This window comes from Globicephala melas, chromosome 8 (genome assembly GCF_963455315.2).
Source record: "Globicephala melas chromosome 8, mGloMel1.2, whole genome shotgun sequence".
NCBI classification, from domain to species: Eukaryota; Metazoa; Chordata; class Mammalia; order Artiodactyla; family Delphinidae; genus Globicephala; species Globicephala melas.
The window spans coordinates 24,629,737-24,651,183 of NC_083321.1; the positions used below are offsets into that span (position 1 = coordinate 24,629,737).

At 44.7% G+C, this 21,447-nt stretch overlaps 1 protein-coding gene across 3 annotated transcripts in view; it reads right to left on the bottom strand.

Annotated features, from left to right (window-relative positions):
* Positions 1-2,581: 2,581 nt before the first annotated feature.
* KIAA1549L (KIAA1549 like) overlaps positions 2,582-21,447 on the bottom strand; it is a 282,463-nt gene continuing 263,597 nt past the window's right edge. For all 3 annotated transcript variants that reach the window (XM_060303369.1, XM_060303368.1, XM_030864767.2), the window contains 3 exons: positions 20,099-20,247; positions 18,798-18,949; positions 2,582-6,816 (listed from right to left, as the gene is read on the bottom strand). In XM_060303369.1, the coding sequence (XP_060159352.1) occupies positions 6,535-6,816; positions 18,798-18,949; positions 20,099-20,247 (583 nt within the window). In that variant the 3' untranslated portion in view covers positions 2,582-6,534. The remainder of the gene's footprint in view (positions 6,817-18,797; positions 18,950-20,098; positions 20,248-21,447) is intronic.

The following is a 21,447-nucleotide window of genomic DNA, read 5'->3' on the forward strand; positions in this document are numbered from 1 at the left end:
GAAGAAAAGCTTGAAGCCAGCAGAGTTTGGTTCATGAGCTTTAAGGAAAGAAGCCGTCTCCAAAACATAAAAGCACAAGGTGAAGCAGTGAGTGCTGATGCAGAAGCTGCAGCAAGTCACCCAGCAGATACAGCTGAGATGATTAATGAAGGTGACTGCACTGAACAACAGACTGTCAATGTAGACGACTGTTGGAGGACAGAGGGAATGAAAAGTACCCACCAGACTGAGAAGGCATCTTGAGACTGAAAAATTTGGCAGGAAGCTCCATGTAATCAACGGATCAGTTTATTACAGGGTAATTTACTCACAGGGTGGGATCGGCTGGAAAACAATCCAGAAGCATTCTGCACTGCCGAGGGGCCGTTGGGACAATTTGATCGCTAACCTAGAATATGGAGGTATGTGCTTGGAAACAGGACGTGCATTCCTAAGTCAAGATTTATGATGGGTAACTAGTCTCATGGGCACCGGGATTACATTAGGGAAGGTTTTCATCATTTGGGGGGACTAGAGAGCATAGAGGCTACCGGGTCCTAACGATTATTAAACAGTATCTATTAACTACAAAGCCTTTGATGACAGAGAAGTGATTCACTGCACAGTACAGTCCTGGGTGAAGTCAGTAAACGGACAGGAGAAACTAAGCGTCCAAGATGGCCATCAGTTATGCTAACAGCCATACAACAAAACAGTCTTATATTAGAAGGGGATGTCATCCAGGACTTTCATAGCCAGAGAGGAGAAGCCAATGCCTGGCTTCAAAACTTCAAAGGACTGGCTCACTCTCTTGTTAGAGGCTAATGCAGCTGGTGACTTAAAGTTGAAGCCAATGCTCATTTACCATTCCAAGAACCCTAGGGCCCTTAAGAATTATGCTAAATCTACTCTGCCTGTGCTCTATAAATGGAACAAGAAAGCCCAGATGACAGCACATCTGTTTGACAACATGGTTTAATGAATATTTTAAGCCCACTGTTGAGATTACTGCTCAGAAAAGATTCTTTTTTTAAATAGTACTGCTCATCGACAACACACCTGGTCAACCAAGAGCTCTGATGGGGATGTACAATGAGATTCATGCTGTTTTCATGCTTGCTAGCACATCCATTCTGCAGCCCATGGATCAAGGAGTACTTTTGACTTTGTCTTATTATATAAGAAATGCATTTTGTAAGGCTTCACAGATAGTGATTCCTCTGATGGATGTGGGCAAGGTCAATTGAAAACGTTCTGAAAAGGATTCACTATTCTAGATACCATTAAGAACACTTGTGATTCGTGGGAAGAGGTCACAATATCAACATAACAGGAGTTTAGAAGAAGTTGATTCCAATTCTCATGGATGACTTCAGTGGAAGAAGTAACTGCAGATGTGGTGGGAACAGCAAGAGAACTAAAAGTGGAGCCTGAAGATGTGACTGAATTGCTGCAATCTCATGATAAAACTGTAACGGATGAGGAGTTGCTTCTTATGGATGAGCAAAGAAAATGGTTTCTTGAGATGGAATCTACTCCTGGTGAAGATGCTGTGAAGGCTGTTGAAAGGGCAACAAAGGATTTAGAATATGACTTAGATGATAAAGCAGCAGCAGCGTTTTGAGAGGATTGACTCAATTTTAAAAGAAGTTCTAATGTGGTCAAAATGCTATCGAACAGCATTGCAGCTATAGAGAAATCGTTCATGAAAGGAAGAGTCAATCAATGCATCAAACTTCATCGTTGCCTTATTTTAAGAAATTGCCACGACCGTGCCAGCCTTCAGCAACCACCATCCTGATCAGTCAGCAGCCATTAACACTGAAGCAAGACCCTCCACCAGCAAAAAGATTGCAACTCGCTGAAGGTTCAGGTGACGGTTAGCACTTTTTACCAATAAAGTGTTTTTAAATTAAGGTATGTATTTTTTTAGACATAATGCTATTTCACATTGAATAGACTACAGTATAGTGTAAATATAACTTTTATATGCACTGGGAACCCCAAAATTAATGTGACTCACATTATTGTGATATTTGCTTTACTGTGGCAGTCTAGAACCAAACCCACAATATTTCTGAGGTCTGCCTGTATTTGCTCAGTCAGTCTCTACATTTGAGCAAGTGTGAATGGGTTTCTGGTCCTCACAAAGGTCCTTGACTAGAATATCTTCAAGATTGGACTAAATGGCTGCATTTAATTTCTAATACTTGGACCCAAGTCAGTCACTGCTAAATGATTACCTTTCCCTAAGCGTATTTGGCTGTATTTTGTTAGAAAAGTCCAAACTACTTTCTGATGTGTAATAGGAGTGGATTACATTTAAATTCTGTTCTCAAACTTTAAAATAATATCTGTTCTTTTTTTTTTTTGCAGTACGCAGGCCTCTCACTGTTGTGGCCTCTCCCATTGCGGAGCACAAGCTCCGGACGCGCAGGCTCAGCGGCCATGGCTCACGGGCCCAGCCGCTCCGCGGCATGTGGGATCTTCCCGGACCGGGGCACGAACCCGCGTCCCCTGCATCGGCAGGCGGACTCTCAACCACTGCGCCACCAGGTAAACCCCCCTGTTATTTTTTTTCATTAAACAATGAGTGCCTGTGTGTTATGCAGAAAAAAGAAGCTTATTTATTGGTAATCGGTATTTAAATCTTTTGATCTATTTTGTTAATTTCTGCCTGTTAGAGAAGCACTTATTTTAGTCAGGTATTTAAATCTTTCTCCTCCTCCATCCGGACTCTCAGAAGTCTTCTTTTTTTATATCACAAATCTAACAATATCCTACCCATTCTTCCATCAAGAATGCTCAGAAATTACATGCCCTTCTGCTGAATTCTTAAATTAACACATGCACAATATAACTTCTTCTGGCACCGGAGAATTGATTCCTACGCGATCCACCCTGTCTTAGTCATTCGTCAGCTCAGGCTGCCATACCAGAGAACCATAGCCTGGGTGGCTCACAGACAACAGACATTTATTTCTCACAGTTCTGGAGGACGAAGTCCGAGATCAGGGTGCCAGCATGGTCAGGTCCTGGTGAGAGCCCTCTTCTGGGTTGCAGACTATCGACTTCTTATTTTATCCTCATGTAGCAGAAAAGAGGGCAAGAGAGCTTTCTGGGGTCCCTTTTATAAGGGCATTAATCCCATTCACGAGGGCTCCCCTCACTAGCTAAGCACCTCCCAAGGCCCCACCTCCTAATACCATCACATTGGGGGTTAGGATTTCAGCATAGAAATTGCGGAGGACACATTCAGTCCATAGCACACCCTGAAAGAGGCAAGTTCCTATTCCACAGGTACCAATGCATCTCGGGTGGTAGGTACCAGGGCACGCAATAGACTTTTACGTTCCTGTACCACGGGATCGCCTCCCCTAATGCAAAGTGCAGAATTGGCTGCCTCTCGGTGACAAGCTGCTGTGGCCTCCCCACCTGCCTGTTTGGACCCACGGCACTGAGAGAAGAACACAGCCCTGAAGTCTTGAACAGCGGCAGAGAACACCATTTCCTCGAAGGCGCTCTCTGGAAAAAGCCAAAATGCCTTTCTTTTCATGAATGCAGAAAACTCACGTTGAAACTAGTTCCGAAAAATGTTTATTATGCCACAAACGCATTGTCCTCATACACTTTATCTGAAGTTCTTTACATATTCAATTATCTTTTTTCTTCCCAAGAACGTAGATTGTCCCTCATATGACCCTTGTCTACTTTTTGAACTTCCTAGCGCAGTTCAAGAAACGTGTCGCAGGCAAGCGTGCAGGCAGCATGGTGAAATGGAAAGCAAGCCCGATCGTGAGTCAGTGGGCTTGGGCTGGAGGCTTCGGGCAGGTCAGTCCACTTCTTCAGACTTTAGCTTCCTTCTCTGAGGTCACCAATGTCCTCTGTGGCTTCTTCAACTGTCTGGAGGGTGATGAGGAACACAGAGCCTCTGGGTTTGCGTGGAACTCTGTGTTCACTTCCACAGGGCACTTTTGACCACCTGCCTTTTCTCAGAGTCAGCTGTCCAGGTATCCATAACCTCCATGAGGTCAGGACACTCTTCAGAAAAGGGACCACATCTTAGTCACAGAATATCAAACAGTGGCAGCCATCTTCGCATTGGTGGGACAACACAAACAGATTTGATTTCTTCTCAACTTAAGGTGTTCCTCCCATATACTGCTCTTAAACCTGCAGTATCTCATTTAAAAGAGTGTCTGATTTAGCATGCTGTATTTTTAGCCATCTCCATCGACTGACTCAGTATTTCATGGGGTTCTACACAGCTCACCATGATTTTTCTGCATCCTCTTAGCCAGCTGGAGCCAGACCACCGCACACCGTGGGCTCCTCTTCTGCGAGTCACTGGTACATCCAAAACACAGACACTGTCTTGAACGCATGTGCCTACAGTTAAATTACACTAAGGTCTTGGAACTTCATTTTAACATACAGTATTTCCAGGCATTTACCAAGTAGACAAAGTACCAGGTTGATGTCATTGCACTGATGAAATATTCATATCATTGATAAGGCGGGACAATGTAGCTGACTTTATTGGACTCATACCGTTTGCATGAAAAGGCTGAGTTTCTTTGGCTCTTTGTTCATTCAAGTGCACAGAATACCTATTTGGATAGACTTAGGCATTGTGTTAATCTGTCAGTAAAATCTTGCACTGTCCAAAGTGTTTTGCAAACTGATTTAGGTTTTGGACTACAACAAGTGGCCATTGGTAGAAATATACCATATATACACATGGAAATTACAAAAATACATTTTATTTATAGCTGATTTTTTTTTTAAGTAACAAAAAACTAACACTATGAAAGATCAACCGGCATACCAAAAGGACACTACCTAATATCATCAGGACAAGAGACTCGTTTGGGGATTCCATGACACAGTATCTCCAGAACATTCCAGAAAGGGCAATTTGCCATTGGGAAATAAAAACAGCTTCTTTGAAAAGTCTGTGCTTTGACAGTTTGACTCTCCCACTCTAATCAATTCCACTCCTACTCTTCTCTGAATGTTAAAATTTCCAGCTTCTTCTCTCAATAAAGACCAAAGAAACTCATGAGGAGAATGGAAAGATGGACTCAGAGGGGATGGATACAAGCTGAAGCTAGATGGATCATGGGTGAGAAGGCAGGACAGGACCTCACTCTCCAACAGACACCAAGTAAGTCCCCAACATTGAGCATAGCTCCCAAAGTTGGTGAGGACACCACGGTGTCCCCTCCCCTGGGCTACCTGAAGTCAGCACCTGTTTTGCTTTTGCACTGACAGTCAGCAGCTGGTGCCTTAGGGCTGCGAGGTATTGTCCACCCAGAGCTCTGGAGGCTCACCTGCCACGCCAGGGAGGCTGATTTGCAACATCACGGTCATGAGGTCAGAAGCCTGCCATTTTGGCAAAGGTCCTCCTATGTCTATTAACTAACTATGGGAAGGAGTGCGGGAGGGGACTGGCTAACTCCATACACCTTTAAAAATGTTATTTACATTTAAATGTAAATCAACAGGTTTTCTGCATTCAGAAGCTTCTATGAACAGAGGCTGCAGCCTGGGGAGACTGGGTCCACTGTTCCTGCTTCTAACAGGCATCAATGACTATTTCCTTTTGTATCACTGGGCAGCACATGCTGGACATCATCGCTGAAGAGACAGAGGTTTCCTTGTAAAAGTCGATGTGTCTATCGTCCCCCAAAAGAGAGAAGCTTCGTTCTCAGGCCACCTTCGTTGCAGGGCAAAGAAAACCTTTTTTCTTTTGTAGGACCTTTAAAGCTCTTAGCACCGATTCTCTTCCAGCCAGAGCCCAGCTTGCAGAATACTCCATTTCCAGAATGACAACACCTTTTCAAAAACCTGTCAACACGAATCCACCATTCCCTCTCATCTTCTCTCTCTCTTTCTTGGCCTTTGTTGAATTAATTGCGGGGGGAAAAGAGTCAGGACTGTTCATAGGTGCAGTCATTGACTGACAGTACTGATTTTCATCCAATTTATTTGACTTTGAATATGAGCCTTTAAAAGAAAAGGACTCAGCTCTCTTGGTTGGAGTCAGTGTCTCCCTTGGAGACGGGAGGTGATTGCAATGATTACAGCTATGGCTGAATGAGAGAGAGTACAGTCTGGGACTTCATCACACGCCTGCATTGCCTTTAACACAGAAATAGAGTTAACATGCAGAGGTCACCGAAGATAGAGCTGTGCTCTCCCCATTCTGGTGATGATTTATTAAAATATGGCATTGGACAGGAATCTGCAGATCTGCGAGCATCTCTCGTGACTAAGGCTCCATAGGGAAATACACCCTCAGTTCAAACAGTTAATGTAACAGAGTATCAAACAAACATATGGTCCCACATGGGGACTTGTTGACATACAATCAGTTGAATAAGCCAAGCATCCAGTTGTTCAAGAGTTTCCTGTTCCCCAGAAGCCCCACTGTTCACGTTTTTAGAAACTGAGGGTGAGAAAAACGCCCACATCGTCTGCCTCCAGACCCATCAAGCCAGGCTGGAGAAAACCAAAGACTGTGTCCTCAGAGTCTGGAAGTGGGCGAAGGCATTAGACCTGGAACTCAAACATGTCCGTCTGCTTCTTGGCCAGCTTGGCCACCTCTTCCCGGATGGCCTTCACCAGGGCCGCTGTGGAGATGTTGGTCAGGGGCGTGTCGGACGGGTCATTCTCCGCCAGGCTCTGCTGTGAGGCTGCTGCGGAGGGCAGCGGGGCCTGCTCCAAGCTGGGGTGCAGCCCGGCTGGCTGGCTGTACTGGCGAGGGAGCCTGGAGGGCGAGCTCTGCTGATACCGGGACCGGGGGTAAGCCTCGATGTACCCCGGGAGGGGGACCTACAAAGCATGTTGGGAGAGAAGACAAGGACCTGGGGTCAGGAAGCGGCTCAAGTCATACGACGCACTCGATACCAAAGCAGGAGGGGACTGAGGACAAGGAAAGAGATTTAGAAGAAAATGAAGGCAACGCACCATCGTGTAGATACAAAAGCTGGAGTCTGTTTGGAAAATAGGTGATTTGGACTCACTGGATCTGCTGGTTGGATGAATTAAATACGTGTTTTAAACAGTATGCAAACAGTGGGCACATACCTGAATCTACATCTGAACCTACCTGGCTACCTTTTTAATATAAGCACCATCTAGCCAAAAGAGGTGTTGTTCTTTATGGATGTCAAAGGACTCGCGGGAGAGACCTTCAAGATGGAGGAGCTGAAAGACGCAGAGATCACCTTCCTCCCCACAAATACATCAGAAATACATCTACATGTGGAACAACTCCTACAGAACACCTACTGAACGCTGGCAGAAGACCTCAGACCTCCCAAAAGGTAAGAAACTCCTCATGTACCTGGGTAGGGCAAAAGAAAAAAGGAAAAACAGAGACAAAAGAATAGGGATGGGACCTGCACCTCTGGGAGGAAGCTGTGAAGGAGGAAAAGTTTCCACACACTAGGAAGCCCCTTTGCGGGCGGAGACTGAGGGTGGGTGGGAGGGAAACTTCGGAGCCACAGAAGAGAGCGCAGCAACAGGGGTGCAGCGGGCAAAGCGGAGAGATTCCCGCACAGAGGATCGGTGCTGACCAGCACTCACCAGCCTGAGAGGCTTGTCTGCTCACCCGCCAGGCGGGGCAGGGGCTGGGAGCTGAGGCTTGGGCTTCAGAGGTCAGACCCCAGGGAGAGAACTGGGGTTGGCTGCGTGAACACAGCCTAAAGGGGGCTAGTATGCCACAGATAGCCGGGAGGGAGTCAGGGAAAATGTCTGGACCTGCCGAAAAGGCAAGAGACCATTGTTTCGGGGTGCGCAAGGAGAGGGGATTCAGAGAACCACCTAAGCAAGCTCCAGAGACAGGTGCAAGTTGCAGCTATCAGCTCACACCCCAGAGACAAGCATGAAATGCTAATGCTGCCACCACTGCCACCAAGAATCCTGTGTGCAAGCGCAGGTCACTACCCACACACACACCCCCCTCCACCCCAGGAGCCTGTGCAGCCCACCACTGCCAGGGTCCTGAGATCCAGGGACAACTTCCCCAGGAGAACACATGGCACACCTCAGGCTGTTGCAATGTCATGTTGGCTTCTGCCACTGCAGGCTCGCCCCGAATTACAATTATGACTACTGTACCCCTTCCACTCCCCAGCCTGAGTGAGCAAGAGAGATCTAATCAGCCCCTGCTTTAACCCCTCCTGTCTGGGCGGGAACAGACGCCTGAGGGTGGCCTACATTCAGGGGTGGGGCTAAAACAAAAGCTGAAACCCGGGAGCTGTGCGAACAAAGAAGAGAAAGGGAAAGGGAAAGTTCTCCGTGCAGCCTCAGGAGCAGCAGATTAAATCCCCACAAGCAACTTGATGAACCTTCCATCTGTGTAATACCTGAATAGACAATGAATGTTCCCCAAATTGACGCAGTGGACTTTGGGAGCAACTGTAGACTTGGGGTTTGCTTTCTGCATCTGACTTGTTTCTGATTCTTATGTTTATCTTAGTTTAGTTTTTAGTGCTTGTTATCATTGGTGGATTTTTTATTGGTTTGGTTGCTCTCTTTTTTTAAAGTTTATTATTTTTTTAATTAAAAATTTTTTTTCCTTTTTTTCTCTTTTTGTGAGTGTGTATATGATGTTTCTTTGTGTGATTTTGTCTGTTTAGGTTTGCTTTAACCATTGTCCTAGGGTTCTGACTGTTTGTTTCTATTTTGTTGTTTTTGTTTCTTTCTGTGATTTTGTCTGTTTAGTTTTGCTTTTACCATTTGGTTTGGGGTTCTATCTGTTGTTTTTTGGGGTTTTTTTCCCCTTTTTTTCCTCTTCCTTTTCTCCTGAGCCGTGAGGCTGGCAGGGTCTTGGTGCTCTGGCCAGGTGTCAGGCCTGAGCCTCTGAGGTGGGAGAGCCGAGTTCAGGACATTGGACCACCAGAGACCTCCCAGCTCCACGTAATATCAATCAGCGAGAGCTCTCCCATAGATCTCCACCTCAACACTAAGACACAGCTCCACCCAATGGCCAGCAAGCTCCAGTGCTGGACGCCCCATGCCAAACAACTAGCAAGACAGGAACACAACCACACCCATTAACAGAGAGGCTGCCTAAAGTCATACTAAGTTCACAGACACCCCAAAAAACACCACTGGACGCAGCCATGCCCACGAGAGGGACAAGATACAGCCTTACCCACCAGAACACTGGCACCAGTCCCTTCACCAGGAACACTACACAAGCAACTGAAACAACCTCACCCACTGGGGGCCCACACCAAAAACAATGGGAAGTATGAACCTGCAGCCTGCGAAAAGGAGACCCCAAACACAGTAAGTTAAACAAAATGAGAAGACAGAGAAATATGTAGCAGATGAAGGCGCAAGGTAAAAACCCACCAGACCAAACAAATGAAGAAGAAATAGGCAGTCTACCTGAAAAACAATTCAGAGTAATGATAGTAAAGATGACCCAAAATCTTGGAAATAGAATGGAGAAAATACAAGAAACGTTTAACGAGGACCTAGAAGAACTAAAGAGCAAACAAACAATGATGAACAACACAATAAATGAAATTTAAAACTCTCTAGAAGGAATCAATAGCAGAATAACTGACACAGAAGAATGGATAAGTGACCTGGAAGATAAAATAGTGGAAATAAATACCATAGAGCAGAATAAAGAAAAAAGAATGACAAGAATTGAGGACAGTCTCAGAGACCTGTGGGACAACATTAAATGCACCAACATTCGAATTATAGGGGTCCCAGAAGAAGAAGAGAAAAAGAAAGGGACTGAGAAAATACTTGACGAGATTACAGTTGAAAACTTCCCTAACATGGGAAAGGAAATAGTCAATCAAGTCCAGGAAACACAGAGAGTCCCATACAGGATAAATCCAAGGAGAAACATGCCAAAACACATATTAATCAAACTATCAAAAATTAAATACAAAGAACAAATATTAAAAGCAGCAAGGGAAAAACAACAAATAACATACAAGGGAATCCCCATAAGGTTAACAGCTGATCTTTCAGCAGAAACTCTGCAAGCCAGAAGGGAGTGGCAGGACATATTTAAAGTGATGAAAGGGAAAAACCTACAACCAAGACTACTCTACCCAGCAAGGATCTCATTCAGAATCGACAGAGAAATTAAAAGTTTTACAGACAAGCAAAAGCTAAGAGAATTCAGCACCACCAAACCAGCTCTACAACAGATGCTAAAGGAACTTCTCTAGGCAGGAAACACAAGAGAAGGAAAAGACCTACAATAACAAACCCAAATTAATTCATAAAATGGTAATAGGAACATACATATCGACAACTACCTTAAATGTAAATGGATTAAATGCTCCAACCAAAAGACACAGACTGGCTGAGTGGATACAAAAACAAGACCTGTATATATGCTGTCTACAAGAGGCCCACTTCAGACCTAGGGACACAAACAGACTGAAAGTGAGGAGATGGAAAAAGATATTCCATGCAAATGGAAATCAAAAGAGAGCTGGAGTAGCAATTCTCATATAAGACAAAATAGACTTTAAAATAAAGACTATTACAAGAGACAAAGAAGGACACTATATAATGATCAAGGGATCAATCCAAGAAGAAGATATAACAATTGTAAATATTTATTTATGCATGCAACATAGGAGCACCTCAATACATAAGGCAAATGCTAACAGCCATAAAAGGAGAAACTGACAGTAACAAAATAATAGTAGGGGACTTTAACACCCCACTTTCACCACTGGACAGATCATCCAAAAAGTAAATAAGGAAACACAAGCTTTAAATGACACATTAAACAGGGTGGACTTAATTGATATTTATAGGACATTCCACCCAAAAACAACAGAATAAAATTTATTCTCAAGTGCTCATGGAACATTCTCCAGGACAGATCAGATCCTGGGTCACAAATCAAGCCTTGGTAAATTTAAGTAAATTGATATTGTATCAAGTATCTTTTCCAACCACAACATTATGAGACTAGATATCAATTACAGGAAAAAAACTGTAAAAAGTAAAAACACATGGAGGCTAAACAATATGCTACTAAATATCCAAGAGATCACTGAAGAAATCAAAGAGGAAATCAAAAAATACCTAGAAACAAATGACAATGAAAACACGATGATCCAAAACCTATGGGATGCAGCAAAAGCAGGTCTGAGAGCGAAATTTATAGAAATACAATCCTACCTCAAGAAACAAGAAAAATCTCAAATAAACAACCTAAACTTACACCTAAAGCAATTAGAGAAAGAAGAACAAAAATACCCCAAAGTTAGCAGAAGGAAACAAGTCATAAAGATCAGATCAGAAAGAAATGAAAAAGAAATTAAGGAAACGATAGCAAAGATCAATAAAACTAAACGCTGGTTCTTTGAGAATATAAACAAAATTGATAAACCATTAGCCAGACTGATCAAGAAAAAAGGGAGAAGGCTAAAATCATCAGAATTACAAATGAAAAATGAGAAGTAACAACTGACACTGCAGAAATACAAAGGATCATGAGAGATTCCTACAAGCAGCTATATGCCTATAAAATGGACAACCTGGAAGAAATGGACAAATTCTTAGAAAAGTACAACCTTCGGAGACTGAACCAGGAAGAAATAGAAAATATGAACAGACCAATCACAAGCACTGAGATTGAAACTGTGATTAAAAATCTTCCAACAAACAAAAGCCCAGAACCAGATGGCTTCATAGATGAATTCTATCACAAATTTAGAGAAGAGCTAACACCTATCCTTCTCAAACTCTTCCAAAATATAGCAGAGGGCGGAATACTCCCAAACTCATTCTATGAGGCACCATCACCCTGATACCAAAACCAGATGAAGATGTCACAAAAAAAGAAAACTACAGGCCAATATCACTGATGAACATAGATGCAAAAACTCCTAAACAAAATACTAGCAAACAGAATCCAACAGCACATTAAAAGGACATACACCGTGATCAAGTGGGGTTTATCCCTGGAGTGCAAGGATTCTTCAATATATGCAAATCAATCAATGTGATAAACCATATTAACAAATTGAAGGAGAAAAACCATATGATCATATCAATAGATGCAGAAAAAGCTTTCAACAAAATTCAACACCCATTTATGATAAAAACCCTCCAGAAAGTAGGCATAGAGGGAACTTACCTCAACATAACAAAGGCTATATATGACAAACCCACAGCCAACATCATTCTCAATGGTGAAAAACTGAAAGCATTTCCTCTAAGATCAGGAACAAGACAAGGTTGTCCACTCTCACCACTACTATTCAACATAGTTTTGGAAGTTTTAGCCACAACAATCAGAGAAGAAAAAGAAATAAAAGGAATCCAAATCGGAAAAGAAGAAGTAAAACTATCACTGTTTGCAGATGACATGATACTATACATAGAGAATCCTAAAGACATTACCAGAAAACTACTAGAGCTAGTCAATGAATTTGGTAAAGTAGAAGGATACAAAATTAATGCATAGAAATCTCTTGCATTCCTATACACTAATGACGAAAAATCTGAAAGAGAAATTAAGGAAACACTTCCATTTACCACTGCAACAAAAAGAATAAAATACCTAGGAAGAAACCTACCTAAGGAGACAAAAGACCTGTATGCAGAAAACTATAAGACACTGATGAAAGAAATTAAAGATGATACAAACAGATGGAGAGATATACCATGTTCTTGGATTGGAAGAATCAACATTGTGAAAATGACTATACTACCCAAAGCAATCTACAGATTCAATGCAATCCCCATCAAACCACCAAGGCCATTTTTCACGGAACTAGAATAAAAAACTTCACAATTTGTATGGATACACAAAAGATCCTGAATAGCCAAAGCAATCTTGAGAGAGAAAATCGGAGCTGGAGGATCAGGCTCCTTGGCTTCAGACTATACTACAAAGCTACAGTAATCAACACAGTATGGTACTGGCACAAAAACAGAAATATAGCTCAATGGAACAGGATAGCCTGTTCAAAGACAGCCTCTTCAATAAGTGGTGCTGGGAAAACTGGACAGCTACATGTAAATGAATGAAATTAGAACACTCCCTAACACCATACAAAAAAAAAACCTCAAAATGGATTAAAGACCTAAATGTAAGGCCAGACAGTATAAAACTCTCAGAGGGAAAACATAGGCAGAGCACTCCATGACATAAATCACAGCAAGATCCTTTTTGACCCACCTCCTAGAGAAATGGAAATAAAAACAAAAATAAACAAATGGGACATAATAAAACTTAAAAGCTTTTGCACAGCAAAGGAAACCATAAACAAGACAAAAAGACAAACTTCAGAATAGGAGAAAATATTTGCAAACGAAGCAACTGACAAAGGATTAATCTCCAAAATATACAAGCAGCTCATGCAGCTCAATATCAAAAAAACAAACAACCCAATCCAAAAATGGGCAGAAGACCTAAATAGACATTTTGCCAAAGAAAACATACAGATTGCCAACAAACACATGAAAGGATGCTCAACATCATTAATCATTAGAGAAATGCAAATCAAAACCACAATGAGGTATCACCTCACACTGGTCAGAATGCATCATCAAAAAAATCTACAAACAATAAATGCTGGAGAGGGTGTGGAGAAAAGGGAACCCTCTTGCACTGCTGGTGGGAATGTAAATTGATACAGCCACTATGAAGAACAGTTTGGAGGTTCCTTAAAAAACTAAAAATAGAACTACCATACGACCCAGCAATCCCACTACTGGGCATATAACCTGAGAAAACCATAATTCAATAAGAGACATGGTACCACAATGTTCACTGCAGCACTATTTACAATAGCCAGGACATGGAAGCAACCTAAGTGTCCATCATCAGATGAATGGATAAAGAAGATGTGGCACATATATACAATGGAATATTACTCAGCCACAAAAAGAAACAAAACTGAGTTATTTGTAGTGAGGTAGATGGACCTAGAGTCTGTCATACAGAGTGAAGTAAGTCAGAAAGAGAAAAACAAATACTGTATGCTAATGCATATATATGGAATGTAAAAAAACGGTACTGATGAACCTAGTGGTAGGGCAGGAATAAAGATGCAGACATAGAGAATGGACTTGAGGACACAGGGAGGGGGAAGGGTAAGCTGGGATGAAGTAAGAGTGTAGCATTGACATATATACACTACCAAATGTAAAATAGATAGCTAGTGGGAAGCAGCAGCATAGCACAGGGAGATCAGCTTGGTGTTTTGTGACCACCTAGAGGAGTGAGATAGGGAGGGTGGGAGGGAGATGCAAGAGGGAGGGGATATGGGGATAGGGGGATATATACATATCCGTATAGCTGATTCACTTTGTTATACAGCAGAAACTAACACAACATTGTTAAGCAATTATACTCCAATAAAGATGTTTAAAAAATTAAATAGACTTTAATTATATATTTTTATAAAAAACGGACTCAGGGATTTATCACTGATGATAATAGCTAACACTTAATGAACACTGTGCTAAGGGCTTTCCAATCGTGGTCTCAATTAATTCTCAAAACAACAACCTAGGAGGTAGTTATTGTTACCCTTATTTTATAGAAGAGGAAACTGAAGCAAACAGTGCCTCAGTCGAAGGTGCCACAGCTAACAAGCCACTGAGAGACGCAGCTCCAGGCTGGGAGTTAGTCACTGCACTATATTGTCTTGGATCTGGAATATGATCTTGGTTTCTTGAAAAAAATTTCTCTTTTCATTAAAAGTGGAAGATACACAGTTCTATGCTTTAATATATGGACACGTATAGTAATAAGGACAGGGCAATGATCCGGAATTCAGGATCAACTTTCCCACAGAAACAGTGCCATAAAAGGGGATGCTGTTCCACGGTAATCCACAAAAGGCCTTTATATCCCATAGTGTTAACTGCAACACCGCAAGATAAATGCCCATGGATGACGTAGGTATGGGGTGCTACCGTGAATGGGACACATGTAAGGAGTCAGGCAGCTTTCTGGGAGAAGCAGCTTAGCTGAGTCTGGAAGATGAAGAGGCTGTTTTTCAGAAGACAAGGTGGGAGGGGCATTCCAGGCAGAGGGAAAAGCAATGCAGAGGCCTGGAGGTACACAGAGGAAGGGGCACCCAGGGAGGTTCAGTGATTTGGTCTGACCAGAGAGGGTATGTGGGGTATGAGGGGAGCTCAGGAAGACAGGCAGTCAGGGCCAGATCAAAAAGCTGCTGAACGCCAGGCTACAGAGTAAAGTTTTCTATGGTACACTTCTAAGGAGTTGAGCGTGTTTCCATTCCTTACAGAGATGTCTGGGCGCTGGTGAGGATGGAGTGGAGGGGTTGGGTGAGGATTCAGAATTTTGTATGGGCAAAGGTGTAGTAGGAAAGCAGGCCTCTCCCAGTCCCTGCCAGAGGTTCTGAAAACCCCTCCGGAGAAGGTCTGGCCTGGGAGCCACCAACGGGTGTCAGGCAGGGGAAAGGTCTGTATTTTAGGAAGGACACTCTGGAGGTGGACCCACTGGAGGTGGAGAGGAGATAAGTTCTGAGGCTACCTCAATGGATCAGGTAAGAGTCGGGAAGGACCCGAGTGAGGGAAGAAGTGATGGGATGGATGTCCCAAAGTTTGGGGCTTTAATTCCCCTACAAGACCTGGTAAAGGAAGACAAAGTAGCAAATATATTTCACTTGCATCTCAGAGGAAAATCAGAGCCAGACTGTCCGAGCCCTTGGGCCACACAGCTGGGAACGCACAGGTGACTGGGGGCTAACAGAGAGCCAAGGCCAGGACACGGGACTTGCCTGTCAGGTCTCAGCTCAAACTCCCTTTCTTCCGGGAGACCTTCCCCAGTCCTCTATTAGCTGAGGGCTCCCTGTAAGGTCCTTCCATGCACTTTGTCTAGCGTAACAGTCATCACTCACAATATCATCGCCTGTCTCAGGCATCGACTGTGAAGGCAGAACTGTGTCTCACCTACTTATCCCTGTGCACCAGTGCCCAGAACTGTGCACGGTACACAGTAGGGAGTGTCTCAGACCTGGGGTTCTGAGCGGCACAATTTGAAAATCACCGAAGGATGACCAGCTGGTGCCGTATGTTTGTGAAGGAAGCTGCCATGTCCCCTTTCCCTGCATTTCAAGTTCAGCTGGAGCTGAGGGTCAGTGTCCAACTCTTGAGACCTCCCAGTTCTGCAGCATTAAGCAACTTGGTGCTTGTGTCTGGGACAGACCAGGGACACCTGACGCCACTGGAGTGGCCTCAGGGTAATACTCAGAAGCATGGAAGATGAGGAGATGACACACTCTTCCTCCCTTACAGTAGAGGCAGGCGGGAGCCACCACACCTTGCGGGCCAAAATCCAGGGCTGGCAAACACCACTCCTTCCCTAGCCAGTGCCTGTGGCAGGCATCACCTATTGATCACAGCACACTTTCCTGATGAGCCTGGGAACCCCCTCTCAAATCCCTCTCCATCCAGCACCAAGGATGAAACCTATTTTTCAAGCCAGGTCCAGGTGATTTTATACAAGCTAGCTCCTTATATCTGGATACCTGGGATCAGGAGGGTCAGACATCCAAATGATGGTGGGGGCTTTTTTCTTCTCACATGGATGTGGAGGGTGAACATTTTCCCCACTGGAGTATCTTTCTCAAGCCCACATCTGGTCCCTCTGAGCCTCCTGTGCTGAATTTCAAATGCAATAAAGCACCTGACCTCCCAGCTTGGTTCCTGGCTTCCGTGCTCCACGTATGGGCACGCAACCCTGCTTACCTGAAGGTGGTAATGGGGCTCCAGGAAAGACCCATTTAGGCTGCAGCAATCACTTTCCTCTTAAAAACAACTAATAGGAAACTAGCACTCCCTCACAATGGGGGGTGGCGTGGTGATCAAGTCATCATGTCCAAAAGATTAAGTTTCGATTTGCTGGGCTCCTTTTCCTTCATCTTTAAGGCAACATGAACCCAAAGGTATCTGGATGTCACCATAAGCCTGGCTAAGTATTATCTGTAAGTATCTTGAAGGCAAGGGACAAGTTTTGTAAATACTTCTGCTGACTCCTGCAAAGCACCCAGTGCACCCTGCATGCAGAGGGTGAGCTGACAAAGCTGCAGGTCTACTGCCTAATTAGCACAAGTATCAACTACTTTCTGAAAAGTACACATTATGTTTAGATTGCAAGTGGCATTATGGAGGTGAATAACCTCTGAACTGACCAACTCACACCCAGTGAGTTCAGCTGTTTAGAAGAGCTGAGCATGACAAAGGAAGCAAAAAAGGCCCACAAACAACCAACAGAGATGCCATACACTCCCGCATTTAGATTTGTAGACTGAACAGTAGGGAATCCCTCCAGTTACTCTCTCAGAGACTATTTACTCCAGCTCTACAAACAACTCTAATGAGCTCAGACATGCCTCATTTGCAGATAACAGAGCATTAGGAAAAGCATATTTAAAGATGAGTATATATCTGAAAGTGGGGAAATTGAGCAAGGTGTGAGCTGGGAGCAAGGTCAGAGAAAGAAAAAACATACTAAGCCTTATAATAATTCCAAAAATTATAATAGTTTAGAGATGTCTGACATAGGGGCAATAATGCTACACACCGTCAGAGCCCATCTGACAAATGTCATTTTAGTACAGTGAGCCAGAATAATGACACTGAATCATTTGTTAAAGACAAATTAAATTATGTTTTTCTTTTAAAGAAGGAGGGGAGAAGGATGTAATTCATTCCAGAATTTAAAAATTCAGGGTGGCATATATTTTTTAATGTTTTGGAAATTAAAGGAATAGCTTTATTAGGAAAATTAATACACGTAGGGTAGTTTTACCCTGATGATGTTGTTTAAATGTGGCATCACTACAATAAGAAGAGACACCAACACTGAGGTTGAATTGAACCTGTAGGGGTAGAAAGTATGGACCCCAGGGGTTTGGACAGAGAGAAAAGATGACACAGGTGTCAATGTGTTTCCTAAATCTAGGATGTATTTCAAATGCTGAGACCAAACCCTAAAATGACATAGAGCACCACGGGGCCCTAGGAAACAGCCTGCCTTTCTCATCCATGATGGATGATCTCACACAGGGAGTGGAGCAACTCATTCTAGAGGCCATGACTGTGCTATTTTTGTTTGCTTGGTTTTTGTTTTTCACTTGGCAGTGCTTGACAGGTGGCTCAGAGGCAGGTTTGGGTGTGAATATCCAGGTTCATCTGGTTGCTGCCCCTCTTTGGTCCAGGCTGGGCCAGGTCCACTGTGCCATAAACTCCTACTAGTATAATGAAGGAAGAAACCAGCTGACCGTGAAAAGACAGTCTTCAGCTGGAAGACAGGCAGATAGCTTTAGATCTACATGCAAAGTAATTCAGTCTCGGGTTTCTAATACTTCATTTTCTGGTATTGCATCTAAACTTTTCACAGGATTTCAAAGCTGAAAGGAACAAATTTAGTAAAGGCTTTGGAGCCAGAAAGATGCAGGTTTGACTGCTGAACACATCAGGGAAATAATACCTACATGACAGGTCTCGTGAAGATGAAATAAGATAACATAAATAGAACATCTAATATAGTGCCTGGCACACAGAAAATACTTAAAAAATGGTAGTTATTATAAAACTGTATTTGATTAAGGGTGCCCTCTGGAAAGAGGTGGAATCTGACTGAAGGCTCCTGTGTCAAAGGACATCACACTCCCCTCCCCGGCACTGTCTCCTCTAATAGCTGATTTTAGCCACCTGGTTGGTGGAAGGGGGCCTGAGATAACAAAACACTCATTCTCAGCCTCACATCCCTTTTCTCCCTGTAGGGTGTCAAGCAGGTAAAGTTGTGAGGGAATCAGCGAGGGTCTCACCGAATCAGCCCACTGGCTCGGGAGCTCATTCTCTCCTGCATAAGACATCCAGGCCTGGTTCCTGTAGGACGAGGGAGGCGTCGGGATGAAGTAGCCGGTGAAGCCGGGTCTGCTGGCAGCTGGAATGGCGAACACTGCCGGCACCGTATTACCTGGCATGGAGGAGATGTACGGGCGAGATTAGGCCGGCACCTCGCCCACTGGGCTGACATATGCACAAGCTGGGGGAAGCTCGGAAATAGGAGGACTCTGGCCTTGGGGGAAGGGCTGATGGGAAGGCATCACATCTCCACCTGCAGCCCCAGCCCTGCTCACCTGTCCAGACAGTAGTGGAGGCATCACCTGCTGGGACTCAGACCCAGCTTTCTAGAGAAGTGATGGCTCACAATCCTTGCCGAGCCCTCACCAACTCCCCCATCCCCATCCCAACACCCCTGACCTGCTGGGGTGCCAGGTGTTTTCCTCCCAGGAGGTTGGGTATTTTTCAAAAGCCAAGAAGAGGAACCAAAAGGAATAGATTTCACTGGTGGCATTTCTGGACACAGTATGCTTTAGTAAGTGTTGACAACCGGGTGTTTGCAGTTTTAGTCTAAAAGGTGTGGTTTGGATAAATGAAAAAACCCATTACGGCATGTTCAAACCTCTGTGTTCATTGACATTGTTTGTAATAGCAAAAAACTGGAAACAACCAATATGTCTCTCACTAGGGGATAGGATAAATGGTGGCATGTCACATAATGGAATACCATATGGCAGTGTGAACAAGTGAACTAGATCAACATGTGTGTAACAGCCTGGAGAACTCCTGAAAACAATGTTAAACCAAGAAAACAAAGTGCAAAAGGAAAGGTATAGCTTAACATCACTTATGTAAATTTAAAATATACAAAGCATTAACATATACCATTGTATAGAGATACATATGGAGTGAAAGCCCATGACTTAGAGACTGTGATTACCTCTGGGGAGAAGGGGAATGAGTTGGGAGTGGATAGTTGTATCTGGAATGCTTTAAAGATATATATAATAAATTTTTAAAAGGCCTTAAGTCTGGCAAAATGTGAACATCCACCCTGACCGTAACCTATCTTAATATTTTGTCAGAGTTCAGATCTTTTTAAGAAATAAAAGCAGTAGCTCTTCTAGCCAGGGCTACTGAAGTCCAGAGGGGATCCAGAAATACAATTGCTTTGATTCCTGACGGTGGCGGGTAGAAGGTGGAGAGCGGGGAAGACAAAGTGCACAGCACGGGGGCTGGTGCGGGGCGCGGGCTTCTTCCAGGCCTTTCTCCTCTTGCCCACCTGAGTAATTTAAAGCCGACTGATCCAACTGCGCCACAGACACAGGGCCTCGGGACACCTGCGCGAAGGAGGCGCTGTCGTGCAGCTGGGCGGGCTCAGGCCCCGCGGACTCGGCCATCCTGGTCTTGCTCCCAATATCCGAGGTGGACCTGCGGGGAGGAAAGGGGCCGCCTTAGCCGCCTCCCAGGACCGCGGCCGGCCGGGCAAGGCGGGGCTCCCGGGGCAGATCACGGCGGAGGATGGCTTCGGCCTCCAAGCCCCAGGACGGCGGGGTCCTCAGGCCTGGGTTTGCCCCCGAATAACAAAGGGGGCCTACACGCCCAGGCCTGGAGCAGCCGTCGCGGTGGCCCGAGCTGGAGTCATTTTTAGATATTCAAGGTCAGTGCTCCCCTGAGGGTGACTCTCATGTCTCTGGGGAGTAGAACACTTAATTTCCACATAAAAATGAGCCAAGAATTAGCGCTGGGTCTTAGCTGGGGATGGTCGACCTAGCAGGTGATGACATCATCGGCAGCCAATGGGAAGGCTCCGTCTGGAGTGCGCCGCCACTCCCCCTCCTGACACCAGGACCGAGACCCTGGAGGGCTGCGGGGACTGCGTTCCCTGCTGCTACTGGCAGGAAGCAAGAAGCCCTAGGCTCTGGGAAGCTCGGGCTGCTCCCGGAAGCAGGAGCCTAGTACTTTCTGGGCATTATGAATGAAAGAACACTTTTTTTTTTTTTTAAGTTCCACAGGCAAGCAGAGAATCTGGCGCATTTAACACCTCTCTCCACTTATAGCTCAGAAAGCCATGTAGGGAAGAGGGGGCTGGGGTGAGGGCACGGGCCTCTCCCCCTAGTATAAAGGGTGCTGTAGCCAGGCTCTGCCTTCCCTTTGGTAGAGGCACTTCGGGCTCTCCTAAAATTAGAGTGCAGGGAGGCAAAGGCTGCCAGCCCACAGGGCCACCCTCTAAGCAGAGGCAGGCTGTCACAGTAAGAGCAGAATAGAGGCGCATCGGGAGCCTGGGTTCCGGCTGCCTCCTCGCTGAGCCCCAGCTCCTCATCTGTAAAATGAAAGGGGAGGATGACTCCATCTCAAAGGTTCTTCCCTGGTCTAACCCTCTGGGTTCGTAAGGAGGGCAGTGACCTCCTCGTATTTGGCAAGGATGGCAGACGGTGCAGGACATGAGAGGAGACTGGTGGTTGAGAGAAGAAATAAGAAATAGGTGCTGGGGCTTCCCTGGTGGCGCAGTGGTTGGGAGTCCGCCTGCCGATGCAGGGGACACGGGTTCGTGCCCCAGTCCGGGCAGATCCCACGTGCCGCGGAGCGGCTGGGCCCGTGAGCCATGGCCGCTGAGCCTGCGCGTCCGGA